The 20,000-nt window shown below is 45.1% G+C and overlaps 1 protein-coding gene across 1 annotated transcript in view; it reads left to right on the forward strand.

Annotated features, from left to right (window-relative positions):
* The first annotated feature begins 14,796 nt into the window (after window positions 1-14,796).
* AP1S3 (adaptor related protein complex 1 sigma 3 subunit) overlaps window positions 14,797-20,000 on the forward strand; it is a 37,900-nt gene continuing 32,696 nt past the window's right edge. Inside the window, exon 1 of the mRNA XM_015417636.1 lies at window positions 14,797-14,864. Coding sequence (XP_015273122.1) covers window positions 14,862-14,864 — 3 coding nt within the window. The 5' untranslated portion in view covers window positions 14,797-14,861. The remainder of the gene's footprint in view (window positions 14,865-20,000) is intronic.

Below are 20,000 nucleotides of genomic sequence, written 5' to 3' on the forward strand. Positions count from 1 at the left end.
AGCAGGAAACCTGGCCTAAATGGACTATTTGTGACTTGACTTATTTGTAGTGTTCGGTGTGCTTTTTCTCTGCCAAAATATATTGTACAGTGGCTAGGGGTTAAAATGAGTGTAGTGACAAAAACCTGTGCAGATAGTAGTAACTTATTCTCAGCCCTAGTGAAACATTGCTGTAGATGCCGTTTGTCTTCTGAATGGTCACTATGATGGCGGCCTTGCAGGAAGGTTGAATACAACTTTGAAAGAAGGAAGAAATCCCCCCCAATGCCAGAGAATTGCAATAGGGATGAGTGTTGGTAGAGTTTATGGGAGTATTTTCTACAAATGTAGTTGTTGATAATCCTCTGCAAAATTAGGTGTCTGTCTAGATTTTTGGAATGTGAAAATTATCTCGAAACTTATTTTGAGTGGATTTTTGTACCTGGCAAAGCACTAAAATATAACGCTCTTCCTCATAACAGTAAAAGCAAACTGACATGTCTGTACCAATCGAGCTCCTTCAGATGAGAAGGAATAATATCTCTTGTGTTGTAGTGTTTGCTGTTTATCACCAGGGGTCCCTAGTAAACAATCAAAAATGTCTTTCAGAACCCATTAATTCCTCTTGGAAAATTGTCATGATGACTGTTGATTGTGTACCTATGTGTAAACCCCTCAAGAAACAAGTGTTAATCCTTGTTTTGGTCTTGTTTTTGAGATATGTGTACCTGGAATTTATCTGAAGGGTGATATTGATATCGGAGTTTGTCACAAGTTAATGTTGCATGCTATGTATTCTTCTGAAATGCTGGTTTCCTGAAAATTGATGGAGATTTCAGAAAAGGCACAATTGTTGCTGAGATAATAGGCAACTGTGTTGTGGGAGAAGTGTGTGTCTTCAGGAATGACCAAGGAGGGATATTATATTTCAACAACAATGCCTGCATAGATCATTGAAGAATAGCACAATCCATATGGAGAATATACCTCTTCTCTGACTTTGATATAGTTAAAAGGCGTAGGATGGTAATCCCATTGAACTGGTAAACTTGTCCTACTCAATGCCTTATTGGGACTGCTATAGCAGAAGTGAAACTTCAGTTTTCACTGGAATAGTTCAAAGAAGGAGTTGCTTCACCTCAGTGCCCAGAGAGAAACTGTACCATAGCGGCAAATGTTAATCCGTTTTATGAAAACACTACCATGACTTGAAGATGTTTGTACTTTTTTTTTTTAATGGAAATTATCTTGTCTATTTCTTCATGGTCAGTCTTCACAAGTTGGCCTAACTCACCAGTAGCACACAACCCCCCCCCCCCCCAGCTGCTTATTTAGCCTTCTCTCATCACATATACACTTTTATCTGATGGCCTGGCTTCCTAATGATTAGCACTATAAACTGCAAAATAATAGCTTCTACCTCCTTGGCAATTCCATTTATAATCTTTCCTCAGTCATTTGCCGGAGGATGCTGAATTTGCTTCATGGCTGAGAAATATATATATTTTTTGTAGCAAATAAAATTAACATTAGTAGTGTTAGCGTCGACTAGTACATACAGAGAAATTCTTTTGGCAGAACACCAGTTCATACATCTGTAAACCTTGAAGTTTTCCAAGTGACTCAAAAGACTCTGCTCAAGACTATGTTTATTTGTATAAAAAATGGGGGGGGGGATCTTACTGAGCATTGTAACATAAACTGTCCCAGTAATGTGCAGCTACTTCGACTTGGTTGGATGCATTTACCCCATTTTTCCATAAAGCTTTTCTTCAGTGGGGAGCAACAAGTACTAATGTATTTTTGGCTGACAGTAGCTGTGAAATTATGTATGAAATATCTGTATCCTTTTTGTTTCTGAGATTCTGTTGTTGGTGTCCATGTCTTTAAAAAAACCCTTTTGTGTATTGTACAATTAAAAAACTATTTCCTGATAAGTCATTTTGTTTCTCTGCTTCCTTATGACATATGTCTTCTGGGAAATAACTGCTCCCTGTGTAATATGGACTTTTATCTAAAAAATCATTCAGTTAGTAAATATCTTCCTGAATATCCACAGCCGCTGCATGTACATCAGGTTTCAGGGGAATGGGGTTCAAATCAGAGGTAGCAGCTCTCACTTTAGAAGTAGCAATATCTAATAACTGGTCTTCAGCCTTCCAGCCCTCTATCTTGCCTTTAATGTCCAGGTGGTGCTCAGATCCACTGAGCTTGCAAGCATGTGATAATTACATGGCATAAGCCATGTGACCTCAGAATTATGACCTCATTGGTGTCATGACCAGAAGAGCCAGAGCCAGGGGATATATGGTAGTGAGGAACAAGCGACGATGCAGAGCTGTGGAGGAATCCACTCCACTAGTGAGAGACTTGTCATCTTGCCAGTCCTCTTGGTATGAGCACAAAGACAGGTAATAGACATACACACTAGAAGTAGGTCCTTATAGCAGCAAAAAAGTGACATTAAGGAAACACACCTGAGTATCGTCACCCACGAGTTCGCAATCAGTGTCTTAGATTCAAACAGCTTGTCTTCCATCATACTTTCTTTCCTGGCTCTCTAGTTAAATTTCCTATTCTGGAGGAGCCACAGTATAGGATTCAAATGGCATACCATTTGGTCAAACCATTCAAAATATATGCTTGGGTACAGAGAGCTTGAACTGCAGGGTGTTAGTCATTGATACAGGAATATATTGCCCAATGCCCAGTGGTCTGACTTGGAGTGAGACATCTCCAAGATGCTGTGTGTCTACTTGGTCCCTAATACTGTAGTTCCTCACCTTGTTCTCATAGTTTGCTTATATAAGACTACTGGTAAAAGGCTGCATTCACTGTTCTTTATATAGGTTTATACTTGAATATCTATAAGAGGGGAATGCATGGGACTTCATTGTTTTCAAGAAGGTATGTGATTATTTTAAACTAGGGAGCAAAGCCCATTGTGAATGAAGACAATGGGCCCTAGAAAGGTAGGGTGGGTGGGTGGGGGAAAGAATGAAGGGAGATAGGGAAAAAGAAAGAGTGAGGAAGGGGGGGAAAAGGGGCAGCGGGGGTTGGCTCAGCACCACCCCCCCCTCGCCTGCTGCCCCCGGAAAGCTGGCGAAGGTGGGGGGGAGCAGCGAAAATTAACGGGGGTTGGCTCAGCGCCGCCGCCCCTTGCCTGCTGGCCCCGAAAGCTGGATGAAGGTGGGGAGGAGCGGCGAAAACGGGCTGTTGGGGGTTGGCTTACCGCTGCCGGCTGTGGTCTGCCGCCCCCGAAAGCTGGCGAAGGTGTGGGGAGAGGCAAAAAAAAGGGTGGCGGGGGTTGGCTCAGCGCAGCTGCCGCTGCTCGTCGCCTGCTGTCCCCAGAAGCCTGTAGGGCTGTGTCTTACTCAATTATATATAAGGGAGAGATGCTTCCTCAGTCAGAAGCTGTGAAAGTGGAGGGAAACATCTGGAATATATTTGGTTGGGGGGAAGTGTTGAATTCCCACCTTTTTCCTTACAGTGTTTCTTTTCCTCTAACTATATATAACTGGCCAAAATTTAAGTAGTGCCATTTTTCCTTTTGAATGCCTGTCATCAGGGATAGTCTCAGAACAAAACTGATTACTTGTATGCCTTTTTCTACTTGTAGCTGCTTTTCCAAACATGGTTTATAAGAACATTCATTTCTGTGGTACCACCAAGTACAATTTGTCATGACATCATTATGGATTGTGTTTAATAATCATTCCAACAATTCTACCAGGGCAGAGCTGAGCAGTATGTAACAGCTGAGGGCTACCTGCAGGGTTAGCAGTAGGGTGTATGGCCCATAGGCACCTCAGATAAACTGCAGCATGGAAGGGTATGGATAAGATTATTAGTTCTGGTGTTAAGAAGACCACTTCATGCCAGCTTCTGGTGGGTTTGCTGACAGGCAAGATTTTCTCCTTCTCCCAAAATACCAGAACTCACGGGCATCCAATAAATTCAGGACAGACAAAAGGAAATACTTTACACAGAGCGTGATTAAAATGTGGAATTCACTGACAGGAATAAACAGCTTTAAAAGGGGATTAGATAGATTCATGGAGGACAAGTCTATCAATGGCTACTAGCCATGGTGACCGAGGAGCCTCCACATTCAGAGGCACTAAGCCTCTGAATCCCATAACCAGGAGGCAACTTCAGGACAGTGCCTTGGCCTCTATGCCCTGTTGTTGGCCCTCCAGAGGAATTGGCTGGCCATTGTGTGACACGGGATGCTGGACTAGATGGACCACTGCTCTGATCCAGCAGAGATCTTATGTTCTTAAAGAAGAATCAGATTCCAGGTCACTACAAGCTAGGGACTGTAAGAGCAAGAGGCAAAAAACCAAACTCCATAGCAACAATTTCCTTCAAAAGTCTGTATCCTGCCCCTTATCCAGTGGGGCTCAAGTTTCCTTTCAGAATCTGTTTAACATCTGCTTTTCACTTTTTAAATGTTATAACATCTGTCCTGATGAAGAATTCTGGAGAACTTGAAAGCCTGCACAACGTTCTATGTCACTGAGTTGGTCCTAATACCAGTATTACATGAATTGTATTCTTGCCTTAAAAGGTGGCAATGTGATGAAAAGATTAATCCCAGAGAAGAAAATAAAGATGAGGAAGTGGTGCCTAACTAATGAGCAGTGACACAGGACAACACAGCATCAGCATGATGCTGCTATGGAAATGAGGCAACCACCAGTTCCCCCTGGAATTCTTGCAGGTCCCCTGAAGGCACTTGGTACAAGTGAATGGATTTGATCTGTTTGGAAGAAAGGATATTAGATGGATGAACAATCCTGATTTTAAAGAACAAGAAGGATATTCCAGATAATGGAAATGATAGGTACAGCATGCTGATGAAGCAGGTTCGCTCTGAAGTTAGAATAAATCAATTTGGTTCTAGGCAAGCAAAAATGAACCGAACACTATTTGTTCACTGAACACCTTACAAGAGAGACAAAGGGCTTTTCCTGACCTTGGAAAAGTCTTCCATAGACTATCAAGGTAGCTCATCTGGTCTGCTTCCATGTGGAGATGATTCTCTATGTAGCTCTTGCTGCAGCTGCAAAGGCTCAGGCATTTCCAGTGGCTGGTATTGTCTGAAGAGAAGGAAAACATCCATAGATGTAGATTAGGTGGATCCAAGATAGGTGTGGTCCATAGAAGCAAAGCTCAGGTGTGGTAGAGCCAGGAAGTTCTGATTTAAGCATAAGCCACAAGCCCAATTTCAGCTTTTGACTATGACAATAAGAAATGAAGATGGGAGAGCAATCTGTAGGCATGATGAAGGCAGAAAACAAAGGCAAGGGTGTTAGCTACTACGCAGAAAGGGTGTGGAATGTTCAATTTTAGTCAATATCCAAATATTTCGAAGGCTAGGAGAAACAACAGAAGAAATGAACAGTAACATGAAAAATCATTATCTTAAAAAAAATGATTGCATGTGAATTAGCATTTCGTGAACCTGTTCTCAAATGTTTACAGGTGACATATTTTTAAAGTTATACTCTAATGAAAAAAACAAAAATAAAAAAGTAGTAAAAGCCAAGACTAATGATATATCTTTAAATGCAAATGTTTATCATTTCTTTAGAAAGAATATATGCTGGTTCTCTGTGAATATGTATTTAAAAGCCATCAGAAGGCTTTTAGTGGGGAATGGTAAAAAAAGGGTAAAGGTTCCCTTGCTCAAAAGCCAGTCGAATCTAACTCTAGGGTTGTGGTGCTCATCTCCATTTCAAAGCTGAAGAGCCAGCGCTGTCCGAAGATATTTCCATGGCCATGTGGCCGTCATGACTAAACACCAAGGCGCACTGAGCACTGTTACCTTCCCACCGAAGTGGTCCCTATTTATCTACTTGCAATTTCTTGCTTTCAAACTGCTAGGTTGGCAGGAGCTGGAACTAGAGACGGGAGCTTACTCCGTCATGCGGCACACTCGGGTCTTGAACTGCTGAACTACCGACCTTCCACAGCCTGCAGTTCAGCGTCTTAATCACTTGATAGGGTTGCCAAATCTTAATTTCTTACTGGCGGGGGACCGCCCGTCTGGTCCGGGAGCTGCTTGGGGAGTGCGCGCGCGCGCCGCCAGGGACGTCACACGCTGGGCGGGGCCCCGCCGTTTTGAGCGAAAACAAAGAGTTTTCCCCTCAAATGGCTGCCATTTGAGGGGAAAACTCTTTGTTTTCCCCTCAAACGGCGTGGCTCCACCCCCAGCGTGCGACGTCACTTCCGGGTGACGCGCACGTGGGGGTGGGGTTTTCCCCGGGCCCCGATTCCGGCGCGCCAGGAATCGGGGCTCCGAAACGGGGGATTCCCCGCCCCCCGGCTGCATTTGGCAGCCCTACCACTTGAGCCACCGCAGCTCCAGTGGGGAATGGTCACCTCTGCATATTAGGAGTGGTCACCAAGAAGGCCTTTGCCGGGCCATTGGCAGCTAAATGTTTTGTTCCATGGGCCACATTTGGGACTCCACTCACTTTGAGGGTCCCAGTTTGGATACTGGCTCCAGTGGTGGCAGCATGGCAGCACTAGAAATGGGAACAGTTAGCTGGCAGCACCCAGCTCAGTAAGGCCACACAAGTCAGCCCAGTTCCAGGGATGGCTTCCTTTGCCCTCTGCTGTTCTTAAGCTGTTTAACAATTTTTCAAGTACAGTTTGAGGGTTAGAAGAAAAACTCCCATACGTTGGCAGGGTTGCCAGCCTCCAGGTGAGGCCTGGGCTGGTTCCAGAATTACAACTCATCTGCAGACTATGGAGGTCAATGTTAGCCAAATTGCTTTATTTACAGCAATTGGCAATTTATAAATGGGTCCTTGCCAACTATACCAAGGTCCTGTTCCAACCAAGGGTTACCAGAGAAGGATAACGAGGCTGTTGTTGTTAAAATAAATGTCTTTTACTTAAAGAATAAATATCATACAAACAATACTGATGCACTCACACATTCAATCAAGTTCCTTAGAATTACAGTATTAAAATAAGCACAGTTGCATTAGCAGGTGGGGGTGATGATGGGCAATACGTATCTGTCTCGCAGCTTTTGTTGTTCCAATGAAGAATGGATGGGAAGAAATAGAAAACTAAGGGAATTCACACACGACCAGAACCAGCCAGAACGTGTGGGTCTCTTGACGGCAGATCAAGAGATCAAAGTAGAGGCAAGGGTTTGGGGATAGCAAGTGGGACTTAAGAGGGGCCAGGTGACTGGTTCTCTCCTTTTCTAGTGAGTTCAAGAGATGGGCGGTAACCGTGCCAACCTCTTGGCCCACCTACCAGTTAGTCCGTCCCAAAAACAATCCTATTGGTTGCCTATAGGAGTGGGAGGTTACCTACAAGGAGTGGCCAATATTGTAATCTAAAACCTTACTCAAAGAAGGACATCTGGGCAGGTGTGAAAACCTTGGCGTCAAGAAGCTCCATTGTAGTGTTGATGAAGCTGGCCATTCTCATTGTGAACCAAATGTCCATTTGGCAGGAAATACCAATGCAGGAACAAAGCAGTGATGTGTCGTAAGTGACCACAAATGATTCTGCAATGGGGCCTGTCTCTGCTCATGTTGTTGTTTCTTACTGCTCACAATAATGGAGGTGTGTGCTTCTTCACCAGGCTGGTAACTGTGTAGCTGAAACCTCATTTACATGTGTAAGGCTTGTGCAGGCACCTTCTATGTGTTACATCACAACAGGTGACTTAAAATGTACAGTTCTCTGAGCCTATGTGTGTGTGTGTACACAGTCCATTGTGTGTAGCAATAAATATAGTCCATAAAGCAAAATATCAAGTTCATTCTCTAACATCAGTTCCCCTGGAGAAAATGGCATCTTTGGAGGGTGGACTCTATGGCATCATGTCCCTGCCCTCAAATCTCCAGGAATCTTCCAACCCAGAGATGGCAGCCCTACAAGCTAGATATAGGTCTGGAGCTATTCTTTGCCCACCTCTGTCCTAGATGGGCCTGTTAATCAAAAAGTGTATACATGCACTGAACAAAACAAAACCAGTAATATTATAATGTTTGATGTGGAGTAATCACTGTTAATTAAAAAATTTAAAAATCAAAAAGATTGCTGGTCAAACTAAGAAAGAAAAGAGCTGGGATGTCATCCCCCTCCCCCAAGTAGGAAAAAATATACAAACACTTGCGTTTCCCCCCCCATGGCTTTATACTCTTGTAATTTTTATAAGCAGTGACTTAGGCAAGTTTCTGTTTTGGAGGTTTCAGTTTGTTTTGCCATTGCTTCCACAGAGTATTTGTAATTATGTCTTATTTACGTGAACAAGTTGAATGAAGCAGATTTGGCTGTTGAATACCAAACAATGCAATATTCCACCCTCCCAAGGCCAATTACCTCAACACACTTTGAAGGGTGTAACTCTGCTTAAGATGGCACTGAAAGTGTCCCAGTACTTTGTGTTTAGGGATAGGTGCCTTTCCAATATGTAACCACCATGAATAAAAGCTATGAGGAAAAATAAGCAAGGATTCTGTAAGGGAAGGTCTTGTCTCACTCACGTTTTAGAGTTCTTTAAGGGGGTGGACAAAGGTGACCCAGTAGATGTTGTTTACCTAGACTTCCAGAAAGCTTTTGATAAAGTTCCTCATCAACAGCTCCTAAGTAAACCCAGCAGTCATGGGATAAGGGGACACGTCCTCTTGTGGATTAAAAACTTGTTAATTAATAGGAAACAGAGTGACTATAAATGGGCAGTTTTCGTAGTGGACAGTGGTAAGCGATGGGATACCACAGGGATATTGGTACTTTTCAACTTGTTCATCAGTGATTTGGAGTTGGGAGTAAGCAGTAAAGTGGCTAAGTCTGCAGATGACACTTAAGTTGTTCAGGGTGGTGAAAACCAGGGAGGACTGTGAGGCGCTCCAGAGGGATCTGTCGAGGCGGCGCAAGTGAGCCTCAACATGGCAAATGAGGTTCAACATGGGCAAGTGCAAAGTAATGCACATTGGAGCAGAAAAATCCTAACTATAAATATACATTGATGGGGTCCGAACAGTAACTGACCAGGAGAGAGATCTTGGAGTCGTGTGAGATAACTCACTGAACATGTCGACTCAGTGTGTGACTGCAATAAAAAAGGCAAATGCTATGCTGGGGATTATTAGGAAAGGGTCTGAAAACAAATCAGGCAGTATCATAATGCCTCTGTATAAATCCATGTACAGCAGCATTTGGAATATTGTGTACAGCTCTAGTTACTGCACCTCAAAAAATATATTAGCATTGGAAAAAGTGCAGAAAAGGACAACTAAAATTATTGAGGGGATGGAACACCTTACCTATGAAGAAAGGTTAAAGAGGTTAGGGCTCTTTAGCTTGGAGAAATGACAACTGAGGGATGACAGGAAAAAGGTTTACAAAATTATTCATTCATTTCTCACAATACAAGAAGTCATGGGCACTCAATGAAATTAATGACCAGTAACCTTAGATCACTGCCTTGTCGTGGCGAGGGGGCTTGCGTGGTTCGATGAGTCTGTGGGCTATGCCGTGGAGGGTCACCCAAGATGGAAAGGCCACAGCAGAGAACTCAGACCAAGTGTGATCCCCTGGAGAAGGAAATGGCAACCTACTCCAGTATTTTTGCCAAGAAAACCCCATGGACAGTATCAAAAGACTAAAAGATATGACGCTGGAAGATGAGCCCCTCTGGTCGGAAGGTGTCCAATACGCTACTGGGGAAGAGCAGAGGGCAAGTACAAGTAACCCCAGAAAAAGTAAAGCGGCTGGGCCAAAGCCGAAAGGACGCTCAGTTGTCGATGTGTCTGATGGTGAAAGGAAAGTCCGATGCTGCAAAGAACAATACTGCATAGGAACCTGGAATGTAAGAGCTATGAATCAAGGTAAGCTTGAAGTGGTCAAAAATGAGATGGCAAGACTGAACATTGATATCTTAGGAATCAGTGAACTAAAGTGGACAGGAATGGGCGAATTTAACTCAGAAGACCATTATATCTACTACTGTGGCCAGGAATCTCATAGAAAAAATGGTGTGGCCTTTATAGTCAACAAGAGAGTGTAAAAGTCAGTACTGGGATACAATCTCAAAAATGACAGAATGATTTCGGTCCGATTCCCAGGCAAACCATTCAACATCACAGTAATCCAAGTCTATGCCCCAACCACTGATGCAGAAGAGGCTGAAGTGGACCGGTTCTATGAAGACCTACAACACCTCCTAGAACTAACACCAAAAAATGATGTCCTCATCATCATAGGGGACTGGAATGCTAAAGTAGGAAGTCAAAAGGTAACCGGAATAACAGACAAGTTTGGCCTTGGAAAGCAAAATGAAGCAGGGCAAAGGTTAACAGAGTTTTGTCAAGAGAACACACTGGTCATAGCGAACACCCTTTTCCAACAACCTAAGAGGCGACTCTACACATGGACATCACCAGATGGGCAACACCGAAATCAGATTGACTATATAATTTGCAGTCAAAGATGGAGAAGCTCTATCCAGTCAGTAAAAACAAGACCTGGAGCTGACTGTGGTTCAGATCATGAGCTACTCATTGCAAAATTCAGACTTAAACTGAAGAAAATTGGGAAAACCACGAGGCCATTCAGGTTTGACCTAGATCGCATCCCTGATGAATATACAGTAGAGGTGAAGAATAGATTCAAGGGTCTGGATTTGATAGATAGAGTGCCTGAAGAACTATGGACAGAGGTTCGTGACATCGTACAGGAGGCAGCAATCACCACCATCCCAAAGAAAAAGAAATGCAAGAAAGCAAAGTGGCTTTCTGATGAGGCTTTACAAATAGCAGAGGAAAGAAGGAAAGCGAAAGGCAAAGGCGAAAAGGAAAGATTTACCCAACTGAACGCAGATTTCCAGAGAACAGCAAGGAGAGATAAGGAGGCCTTCCTGAATGAACAGTGCAAAGTAATAGAAGAAAACAATAGAATGGGAAGGACTAGAGATCTCTTCAAGAAAATTGGAGAAATCAAGGGAGCGTTCCATGCAAAGCTGGCCATGATAAAGGACAAAAACGGTAGGGACCTAACAGAAGCAGAAGAGATTAGGAAAAGATGGCAAGAATACACAGAAGAACTATACAAGAAAGACCTCAATGTCCTTGACAAACACGACGGTATAATCACTGACCTTGAGCCAGACATCCTGGAATGTGAAGTTAAATGGGCCTTAGAAAGCATTACTAACAACAAAGCTAGTGGAGGTGATGGTATTCCAGCTGAGCTATTCAAAGTCTTAGAAGATGATGCTGTTAAAGTTCTGCACTCCATTTGCCAGCAAATTTGGAAAACGCAACAGTGGCCACAGGATTGGAAAAGATCAGTATACATTCCAATCCCAAAGAAGGGCAATGCCAAGGAATGTTCAAACTATCGCACAATTGCACTCATATCACACGCTAGCAAGGTCATGCTCAAGATCCTACAAGCTAGGCTTCAACAGTACGTGGATAGAGAACTACCAGAAGTACAAGCTGGGTTTCGAAGAGGTAGAGGAACGAGAGATCATATTGCCAACATTCGCTGGATTATGGAGAAAGCAAGAGAGTACCAGAAAAATATCTACTTCTGCTTCATTGACTATGCTAAAGCCTTTGACTGTGTGGATCACAACAAACTATGGCAGGTCCTTAAAGAGATGGGAGTACCAGACCACCTCACATGTCTCTTGAGAAACCTGTATAAGGGCCAAGAAGCGACAGTTAGAACCGGATACGGAACAACTGATTGGTTCAGCATAGGAAAAGGAGTACGACAAGGATGTATACTGTCACCTTGCTTATTTAATATATATGCAGAGTACATCATGCGAAATGCTGGCCTGGATGAATCACAAGCGGGAATTAAGATTGCTGGGGAAAAGATCAACAACCTCAGATATGCAGATGATACCACTCTAATGGCTGAAAGTGAAAAGGATCTAAAGAGCCTCTTGCTCAGAGTAAAAGAGGAGAGCGCAAAAGTGGGCTTGAAGCTCAACATCAAAAAAACTAAGATCATGGCATCCGGCCCCATCACTCCTTGGCAAATAGAAGGGGAAGTCGTGGAAGTAGTGACAGACTTCACGTTCCTGGGATCCCAGATCACCGCAGACTGTGACTGCAGCCATGAAATTAAAAGACGCCTGCTCCTTGGGAGGAAAGCGATGGCGAACCTAAACAGCATGATAAAAAGTAGAGACATCACCCTGCCAACAAAAGTCCGCATGGTCAAAGCAATGGTATTCCCAGTAGTCATGTATGGCTGTGAGAGTTGGACTATAAGGAAGGCCGAGCGCCGAAGAATAGATTCTTTTGAACTATGGTGCTGGAGGAGACTCTTGAGAGTCCCTTGGACTGCAAGAAGAACAAATCAGTCAATCCTCAAAGAAATCAACCCTGACTGTTCCCTGGAAGGCCAGATAATGAAACTGAAGCTCAAATACTTTGGCCACCCAATGAGAAGGGAGCGCTCACTGGAGAAGACCCTGATGCTGGGAAAGATTGAAGGTCAAAGAAGACGGGGACGGCAAAGGATGAGATGGTTAGACAGTGTCATAGATGCAACGAACATGAAATTGAGCAAACTTCAGAGGACAGCGGAAGACCGGAAAGCCTGCGTGATCTGGTGCATGGGGTCACAAAGAATCGGACTCAACTGTGCGACTGAACAACAACAAAAAACCTTAGAAGTACTTTTTCACCCAAAGAGTAATTAAGATGTGGAATTCACTGCCACAAGACGTGATGTGGACTACAAGCACAGACAGCTTCAAGAAGGGACTGGATAAACATATGAAGCAGAGGTCCATGTCCATTAGTGGCTATTAGCCACAATGTATAGATGGGCACTGTCTGGGGCAGTGATGCTCTGTATTCTTCGTGCTTGGGGGGCAACAGTGGGAGGGCTTCTGGAGGTGTACCCCCTGAAGGCACCTGCATTTTGGTTACTGTGTGATACAGAGTATTGGACTGGATGGGCCATTGGCCGATCCATCATGGCTTCTCTTATGTTCATGTTCCAAATTATGTTATATGAGTCATATCTGGGGCAACTAAGAGTGAGGTGATCAAGTCATAAAAACATAAATGTGACTGCTACTGTGGATGCTATTACTAACATGAAAGGAATGAATAGGACAATTATATAAAAAAGCCACAAACCGGTTAAACTAGAGTATCTGGACGAAGGCCGTTTAGGAACATTGGCTTCAGTAAAAAAGAAACTGAACCCTCCACCTTTGCAAGCTTGTTGACTGTTCAGAAATTCCAAAAAAATACTTTGAATACATCATAGGGGCTATGCCGACCCAGAAGCTGAACGAATAAAACAGAGATGGCTTGTGCAATCCAGAACTATCATATGCACTGCACTAAGCCCAGTATTGGAATACATTTGTCACATATACCTATTTTATATAACAGGAAAATGTTTTTGTTACTTGAGCAAACCAATCTGCTAATTTTGCCATTTTTATTTTGAGCTTTGAACATATGTGCAAATCTAACATTAATATGGTATCGCTGGGCTTCTTAGTTGTAGTCCAAACTTAGTCATACTCCAAACCCCTTTAAACAGAAAAGACCTTTGAACCCCAAAACAAGGAGGGTGTCTGTTTACCTGTCACATGGTGCGCCTTGTGCGAATCTCCTATGGAACGCCTCTCAGAACTACTCTGACACCAACTGTCCTTTTCTCCAGTCTGATCCCAGATCAAAACTGGACTCTTTGTCTTCAATCCCACCAAAAGAGAAGCTTAGAAGTTATTCTGCACAATTTTAGGTGTACATCTCTAAATGAAAAGTGCAAACTCCACAATCATGTGGTTGCAACAATGTGTATAATTCAGATACCAGGGGAGGCCGGACTGGCAGACCATGGGTTTGACTTGTTTAATCCGCGGATTTATTTATTTCTTCCATTTATAACCTAAACTCTGTCCCCAGCAGGGACCCAAAGCCCTTACATTGTTCTCCTAACTGGAGCTAGTCACACCCTAACCTACCTCTCAAGGCTGTTGTGAGGCTAAAGTTCTGGATTGCACAAGCCAGGCTCGATTCCTTGGAGGAAGGGAGGGATAAAAATGGCATCATCACTACTTTTTGCTTCTGTTTCTCTGTCAAGCGCCACTTGCGCGTCTGGATCAAAGCAGCACATTAGCATCACCCAGAAACAGCAGGCATCCCACGACGGCATCTCTGCGCTCCGGCTCTGCAGGGCGGGTCTGCGGCCTCCCGTGGGGCGTGGGTGGGTGTGTCCTCCCCCCTCCCCCTCCCGGGGCAGCTTCGCCCCTCCCGCTCGGCCCCAGGGGCTGTTGCCGGAGTGACGCGGCCAGGGGAGGAGTTAAAAACTTTCAGTTGAGGGCATTATGGGAAAGCTGGGCGAGCGGCTGGGAGTTCACCTGTCGCGGTGGGGGGGCGGGGGGGTCGGAGCCTCCCGGGCGAAGCGGGGCCGCGGCAGCCATGGTAAGCGGTGGGTGCGCTGCGGGGCGAGGGGGGAAGGCTGGCGGCGGGATGGCCTCGGGAGCTTTCTGGCCACCAGCGGGAGGAAGCACCTGCCGGATCCAGGTGAAACAGCCCCGGCACAGAGAGGCTGGGCTGGCTTCCGCGCTCCAGCGCCGTGCAAGCCCTTGTGTTGCAAGCAAGTGGCTGCAGGACGCTGAGTGGCATGGCCTTCTCGGGAGGAAAGCGGGGGCGCCTCGTGCGCGCGCGCGCGGGGGGGGGGGGGGGGCTCCAGTTTGGAACCAAGGTGACAGAGCCCTCATATCTGGAGACATGAGTGACGTTCATAAAGCAAAGCACCTGGGATTCTCTTGTCAGGCCCCCGTTTGAGGGGAGTTCACCTGTCGCGGTGGGGGGGCGGGGGGGTCGGAGCCTCCCGGGCGAAGCGGGGCCGCGGCAGCCATGGTAAGCGGTGGGTGCGCTGCGGGGCGAGGGGGGAAGGCTGGCGGCGGGATGGCCTCGGGAGCTTTCTGGCCACCAGCGGGAGGAAGCACCTGCCGGATCCAGGTGAAACAGCCCCGGCACAGAGAGGCTGGGCTGGCTTCCGCGCTCCAGCGCCGTGCAAGCCCTTGTGTTGCAAGCAAGTGGCTGCAGGACGCTGAGTGGCATGGCCTTCTCGGGAGGAAAGCGGGGGCGCCTCGTGCGCGCGCGCGCGGGGGGGGGGGGCGTTCTCAGGCCTTGGCGGGACTCCTCAAAGTTCAGAGACCCCCTTCCCGTTGCCTTTCTTTAGCCGCGGTCGTCGATTCCCCCCCACCCCGCTATAGGACTCAAGGAGGGCAGAGGGAGGGCACGGGCTTCCCCCTCTCTGTGGCCGCCGCTTATCTCTGCCCGTGCCTTTCTCTACCTGTTGCTGATGCAGTGCCAAGAAGGGAGGGAGGGAGGGAAGGAGGGTCAGTCCGGTTGGAGGAGCTGCTGCTGCTGCTGCTCCATCCACCTTTTGTGTTAAAGGCTCCTGCCTCCCATGCTGTGGAGGCTGGGAATAAAATCTGCTGGTGGCAGACGGGCTCTAAAAAGTAGCTTTCGGGGTGGAATGCATGGATTGCTGAGAGGAAGATCCGGTTTAAACTTGCTTTACTGTAAACGAATTGGAACTATTAAGAACATCTTAATGGTGTCCTCTGGGCAGAGGGGCAGGCAGAAGTGGTGTGGGATGGTTTTCTCCAACATGGGAAGGCAGGGGTGAGGCCCAGCTGTGCCTGCTGGATTTCTGCTGCCATGAAATTTGTTGTTAAAGCTGCTGAGAAAAGTAAGCAACCCTGAAATAGGATTTTCCCACACACTCCCAAAATATTGATGGAGTCTGCATCTTCCGCTTTGCCTGCTTTTTGCCTGCTTTTGGGGCATCAAAAGTTGCTGGAGATAGGATAATGGTGGGATGTGATAAAACTTTTTAGCACACGAGGCACCCGCCAAACACTGAGTAGTCACCTTTAGAGGGGATTTCTCTCCAACTCTGATAGTCTGTGCCGTGCTTGTCTTCAAGCGTCCAGTTTGTGAGTACCATGGCCACTCCACATTTCCACATGTGGTACACTGTGGCCTGGATTAACCCACGTCAAAGATTCTCAGGAGTTCAGACCTCTGCTTTGGTTCTGTGTTTTTATTTTCATACCCGTCTTAAAATGCATTTTTGCCTATATAGAGTGGAGGACAGGAAAGGGACCTATGGTATCACATTAGGCAAAGTTACACCCATCTTGAATCTGTTGAAGTTAAGAAGCATAGAAGAGTGTCACTACGCTTTGAACACTATCACAAATTCCTTAGTGTGACTAAGGGCACTTTCACACATGCTGAATAATGCACTTTCAAACCTCTTTCAATGCACTTTACAACTGGATGTTGCAACATCCCCATGCAAAAAGTTGCTAAAGTGCATTGAAAGGGTATTTTTCAAGATGTGTGAAAACACCCCAAGTTTCAGTAGTTCTTCAAGGACAGGCAAATAAAAGAGCAGGCAGTTCAGGCAACGGAGGTGGCCAGGCAATGAAGGTGCTCGACAACATTCCTGAGCTCAAATCAGGCTCTTCCTGGTTTTTAATAAAGCTCCTATTGGTTGCCCGGCCTTTTGCCTCTCCTTTGCATGTGGTGCTTGTCATCTGTAAAGCTGACAGTCTGAAATGGCACAGGGTGGATTTTGCTCCTGGATTTGCATGTTTCCTGTCATAAAAGTTTTCAGTTATCTCTTACCCACCCACCTCCTTTCTCTCTTTGTCCTTTTGGATGAACTTTGCTTTATGTGTTTCAGATAGCACGTATAGTTTCTGGAGCCAGCAAACAGTTTTAACCAATGCACAAATGGTGGGTGGATCCCACATATATTTACTTATCCAAAATAGTTGACTGTTTGGAGACACTTGCAAAGGCATTTGAGTAATGTGCTTAGTTACAGCATACTTTTCTTTCATCATTTCTGAAACACAGGAAGAGCATTTGACTTTCCATGCACTGCTGATTGGGTCTCAGAGGAAGGGAAGATAATCAATCCTCTGTCCCAGTCTCACAGTTGCTCACTAAGGGTGCCGTCCCTTCTAGAGAAGATGGGGATACATGGCCAGGTGATAACTAGGAATATGGGATGAATGCATTTTCTTCCTGCTTATCTCTGCCACCTCCTCCTGCTGTTTCCCCTGAGGGAAGTTTGAGATTGTTTGCTGCTTGGGACAGAGACCCTTTTCCCCTTGTGAACTGAAGGTGTAATAGAAACAATAACTTTCCCCTTCTGCTGCTAAGATCCTTATAGTTTGACTATGGCCGTTGTTTTCAGCATCGGTTATATTGCAGGCAAAGGTTGGTGAAGAAGATTCTCCATGTACCAGTCAAGTCTCTGCCTGAATGGCTTCTTCTGGTTATAATGGGCATCTTGGTGGTGAGAGAGTGTGACAGACTTGCTCTTCCACTTTTCCCAACCAAGTCACTTCCATATTGCCAGGCACATAATGGTGTTTCAACTCTTCCATCCCTGGACACAATGGAAAAGCACAGCTGAGAAACAGAAGCGGTAAACTGTCTTTTATACATGTGAGATAAGTTGGAAAATGAGAATGAGGGAGGAGTTGACACATGATGAAAAACGTGATTTCTTTCCTCCTCCTCTATAACAGGAAATAAATCATAGCCCTGATGTTGGAGCTGTTCCATTGGCATTTTCACTAGAGAAATGGCATTTCTGTTGATGAGGAGAGGAGGGCGGCTTGCCAAGTTCCCATTCCCATTGCTGTTTGTAAGGGCCCCTTGGTTCCCAGAAATCAGTGGGCTATTCTGGTAAGGGGAGTGGGGGAGTCCCATTCCATGGGCTTTTGTGGTAATGTTGATCCATCCTTGTATTTTTATGTCATTCTGCATGTTTCCTCACTCCAGCTTGCACCATTTGCTGCTGGCAGAGACAGGGAAATGGCAGGATGCAAAGACATAAGTACAAAGGATATGATTTACTACTTTGAAAATAGTGACAGTGGCAGTCTTTTTTGGGGGGGAGGGGATGTTCATTCTGCTCTGAGGTACAATGATTTCCCTAAGCAAGTTTGTGCCTAAATTGAGAACTAACCCCAGGAGTTCCAATTTAATCTTCAACAAATGTGGATCATATAGTCTAACTGTGTGTGTAGATGTGGCCTTTGCAGTAATATGAGTTTAAGTTAGATTATCTCATAAGCATTAGGTGACTGTGGTTATACAGAACTTGCTTGGAAACCCCTTTTTCGTTTTCAGTTGAAATTTTGATTATTTAAATTGAAAACTGCTGAAAAAGGAGACAGACTTTCTAGATGATTCATGGAGATATCAAAAGGCATCTCCTGAACAAGTTAGACTAGTTTCAGTGGTCAGGCCTAAGCCGGTGAGGGAGTGGGAGGTTTAACAGATCTTTTTTATGCTTAGTTTCTAAATTGTCCTCAGCATAATTTCAAAAATTAGTTTGGGCTGCAATTCTCTGCACACACCCTTGAGACTGAGTAAGCGCCACAGAATTCAATTTCCAGGTAATCATGCATAGAATTTGAGTGGTGCTCAAATACAGTTTTCAGCATTCAGTGATATAATTGTTTTTTCCCAGGTCCATGACATAAGGATTGCCTGGCTGGACCGGGCCAAAGCATCATCCAGACAATAGTTTCTCTTGACAATCTTTTGCCACCTGTGAAGAATCACAGAAGCAGGGCCTAAATGGCCTTGGGTCTTGTTTCTCCCCCCAGCATCTGGGGCTCAGAAGCAGATTGCCTCTGAACACAGAAACTGCATTGTTTGTGTAGTCCCTGAATTTAACCAGATTAGCAGAAAGCTAGGAGGAAGAAAATCTGACTGGGCTGCCTTGTGATTTGCAGCTATATGTTAGGCAATTTCACGAGTTATTTGCTCGTTTACGCATGGCAAGCTTGATTATCAAACTAAACAGAAATCTACAAGTTCCTGGCTCTGGCCAACAGGTGATTTCAATAGAAAAGATAACAGCAGCATCTCGTAATAGGGAACAAAGGAGGAAAAGTAGAAAACAAACAGGAGGCAATGTTGCTTGACAGGTGGTATGATAAGGCAATAGCCATCCTATATGTGTATGATTTAATATATTTCTCAGCCTCTTTCTATCTGAAACAGTTGATTGCTTGTGTCCTTTCTCATTGTGTGTCCATGTGAATTGTATGCAAACAACTCAGATCTATCCAAACATATGGCTAATCTCCTATTTTTCACTTTCTGATCATCTGTGACCCCGTCTTCCCCTTCCTGCCAACAGCATGCACTCCTTCCTGCTTTTGGCCCTGAGTGTGTAGATTGGCTTCTGATGAAACTGGAACAATCTCACTCACAGAAGTAGCAGCGCTCAGTATTATATTACTCAGCTGTCCCCTTCCAATGATATCCTTTTACAGCAGCTCAGTCAATGAAAGGAAGAGAAGGGATGGGATGAGAGGGGGCTTGGAGATGGGCCAGAGCTGCTATTTAGCACATATAATTGGTGTGTGTCTATAAAGAGTTACCCATGTTTGCTGCTGTGCTAGCCAAGTGGGATAGTAACATGGCAAGGCAGAGATAACCTACAAAGCCAAGTCCCTGCATTTTCATGCAGTGTCCAAACTGGGTACTGAAGACAGCAGCATTGCTTTAGCACCATCATGGTCTCCTTACATGCAATTTCCCAGTGGCTGCCTGTACTAAGTACCACATTATTTCCAGAACACAGTACTGTGCTGTGTACTGAAGATGCCCTTCCTAGCTGATCTCTCTCTCTCCCCCCCCCCCCAATTCTCTACCTTCCTTCTTTTACTTCTTCCTTGGTATTCAGGTGGGAAAACATTGAGTCAGCCAATTCACTCCAGTTCCTCCTTTCTCCTAATCAAGAAGACACTGCATTGGATCCTAAATGTCTTCCGCTAGTGTGAGGGGCACTTCTATTTATGCTAGATTTCTAATGGTTTTTCCCTGCCCTTGCTGTTCCCAAGAATCCACTGACCACCACCCCCAGCTACATTTAATGAAGCATAGCAAGCTACAGTAGGAAGGAGGAAGCAGAGAAGTATTGGCCCGGGTTACTACCAAGGTAGT

Source organism: Gekko japonicus, unplaced genomic scaffold (assembly GCF_001447785.1).
Source record: "Gekko japonicus isolate JY-2015 unplaced genomic scaffold, Gekko_japonicus_V1.1 scaffold38, whole genome shotgun sequence".
Classification (NCBI taxonomy): Eukaryota; Metazoa; Chordata; class Lepidosauria; order Squamata; family Gekkonidae; genus Gekko; species Gekko japonicus.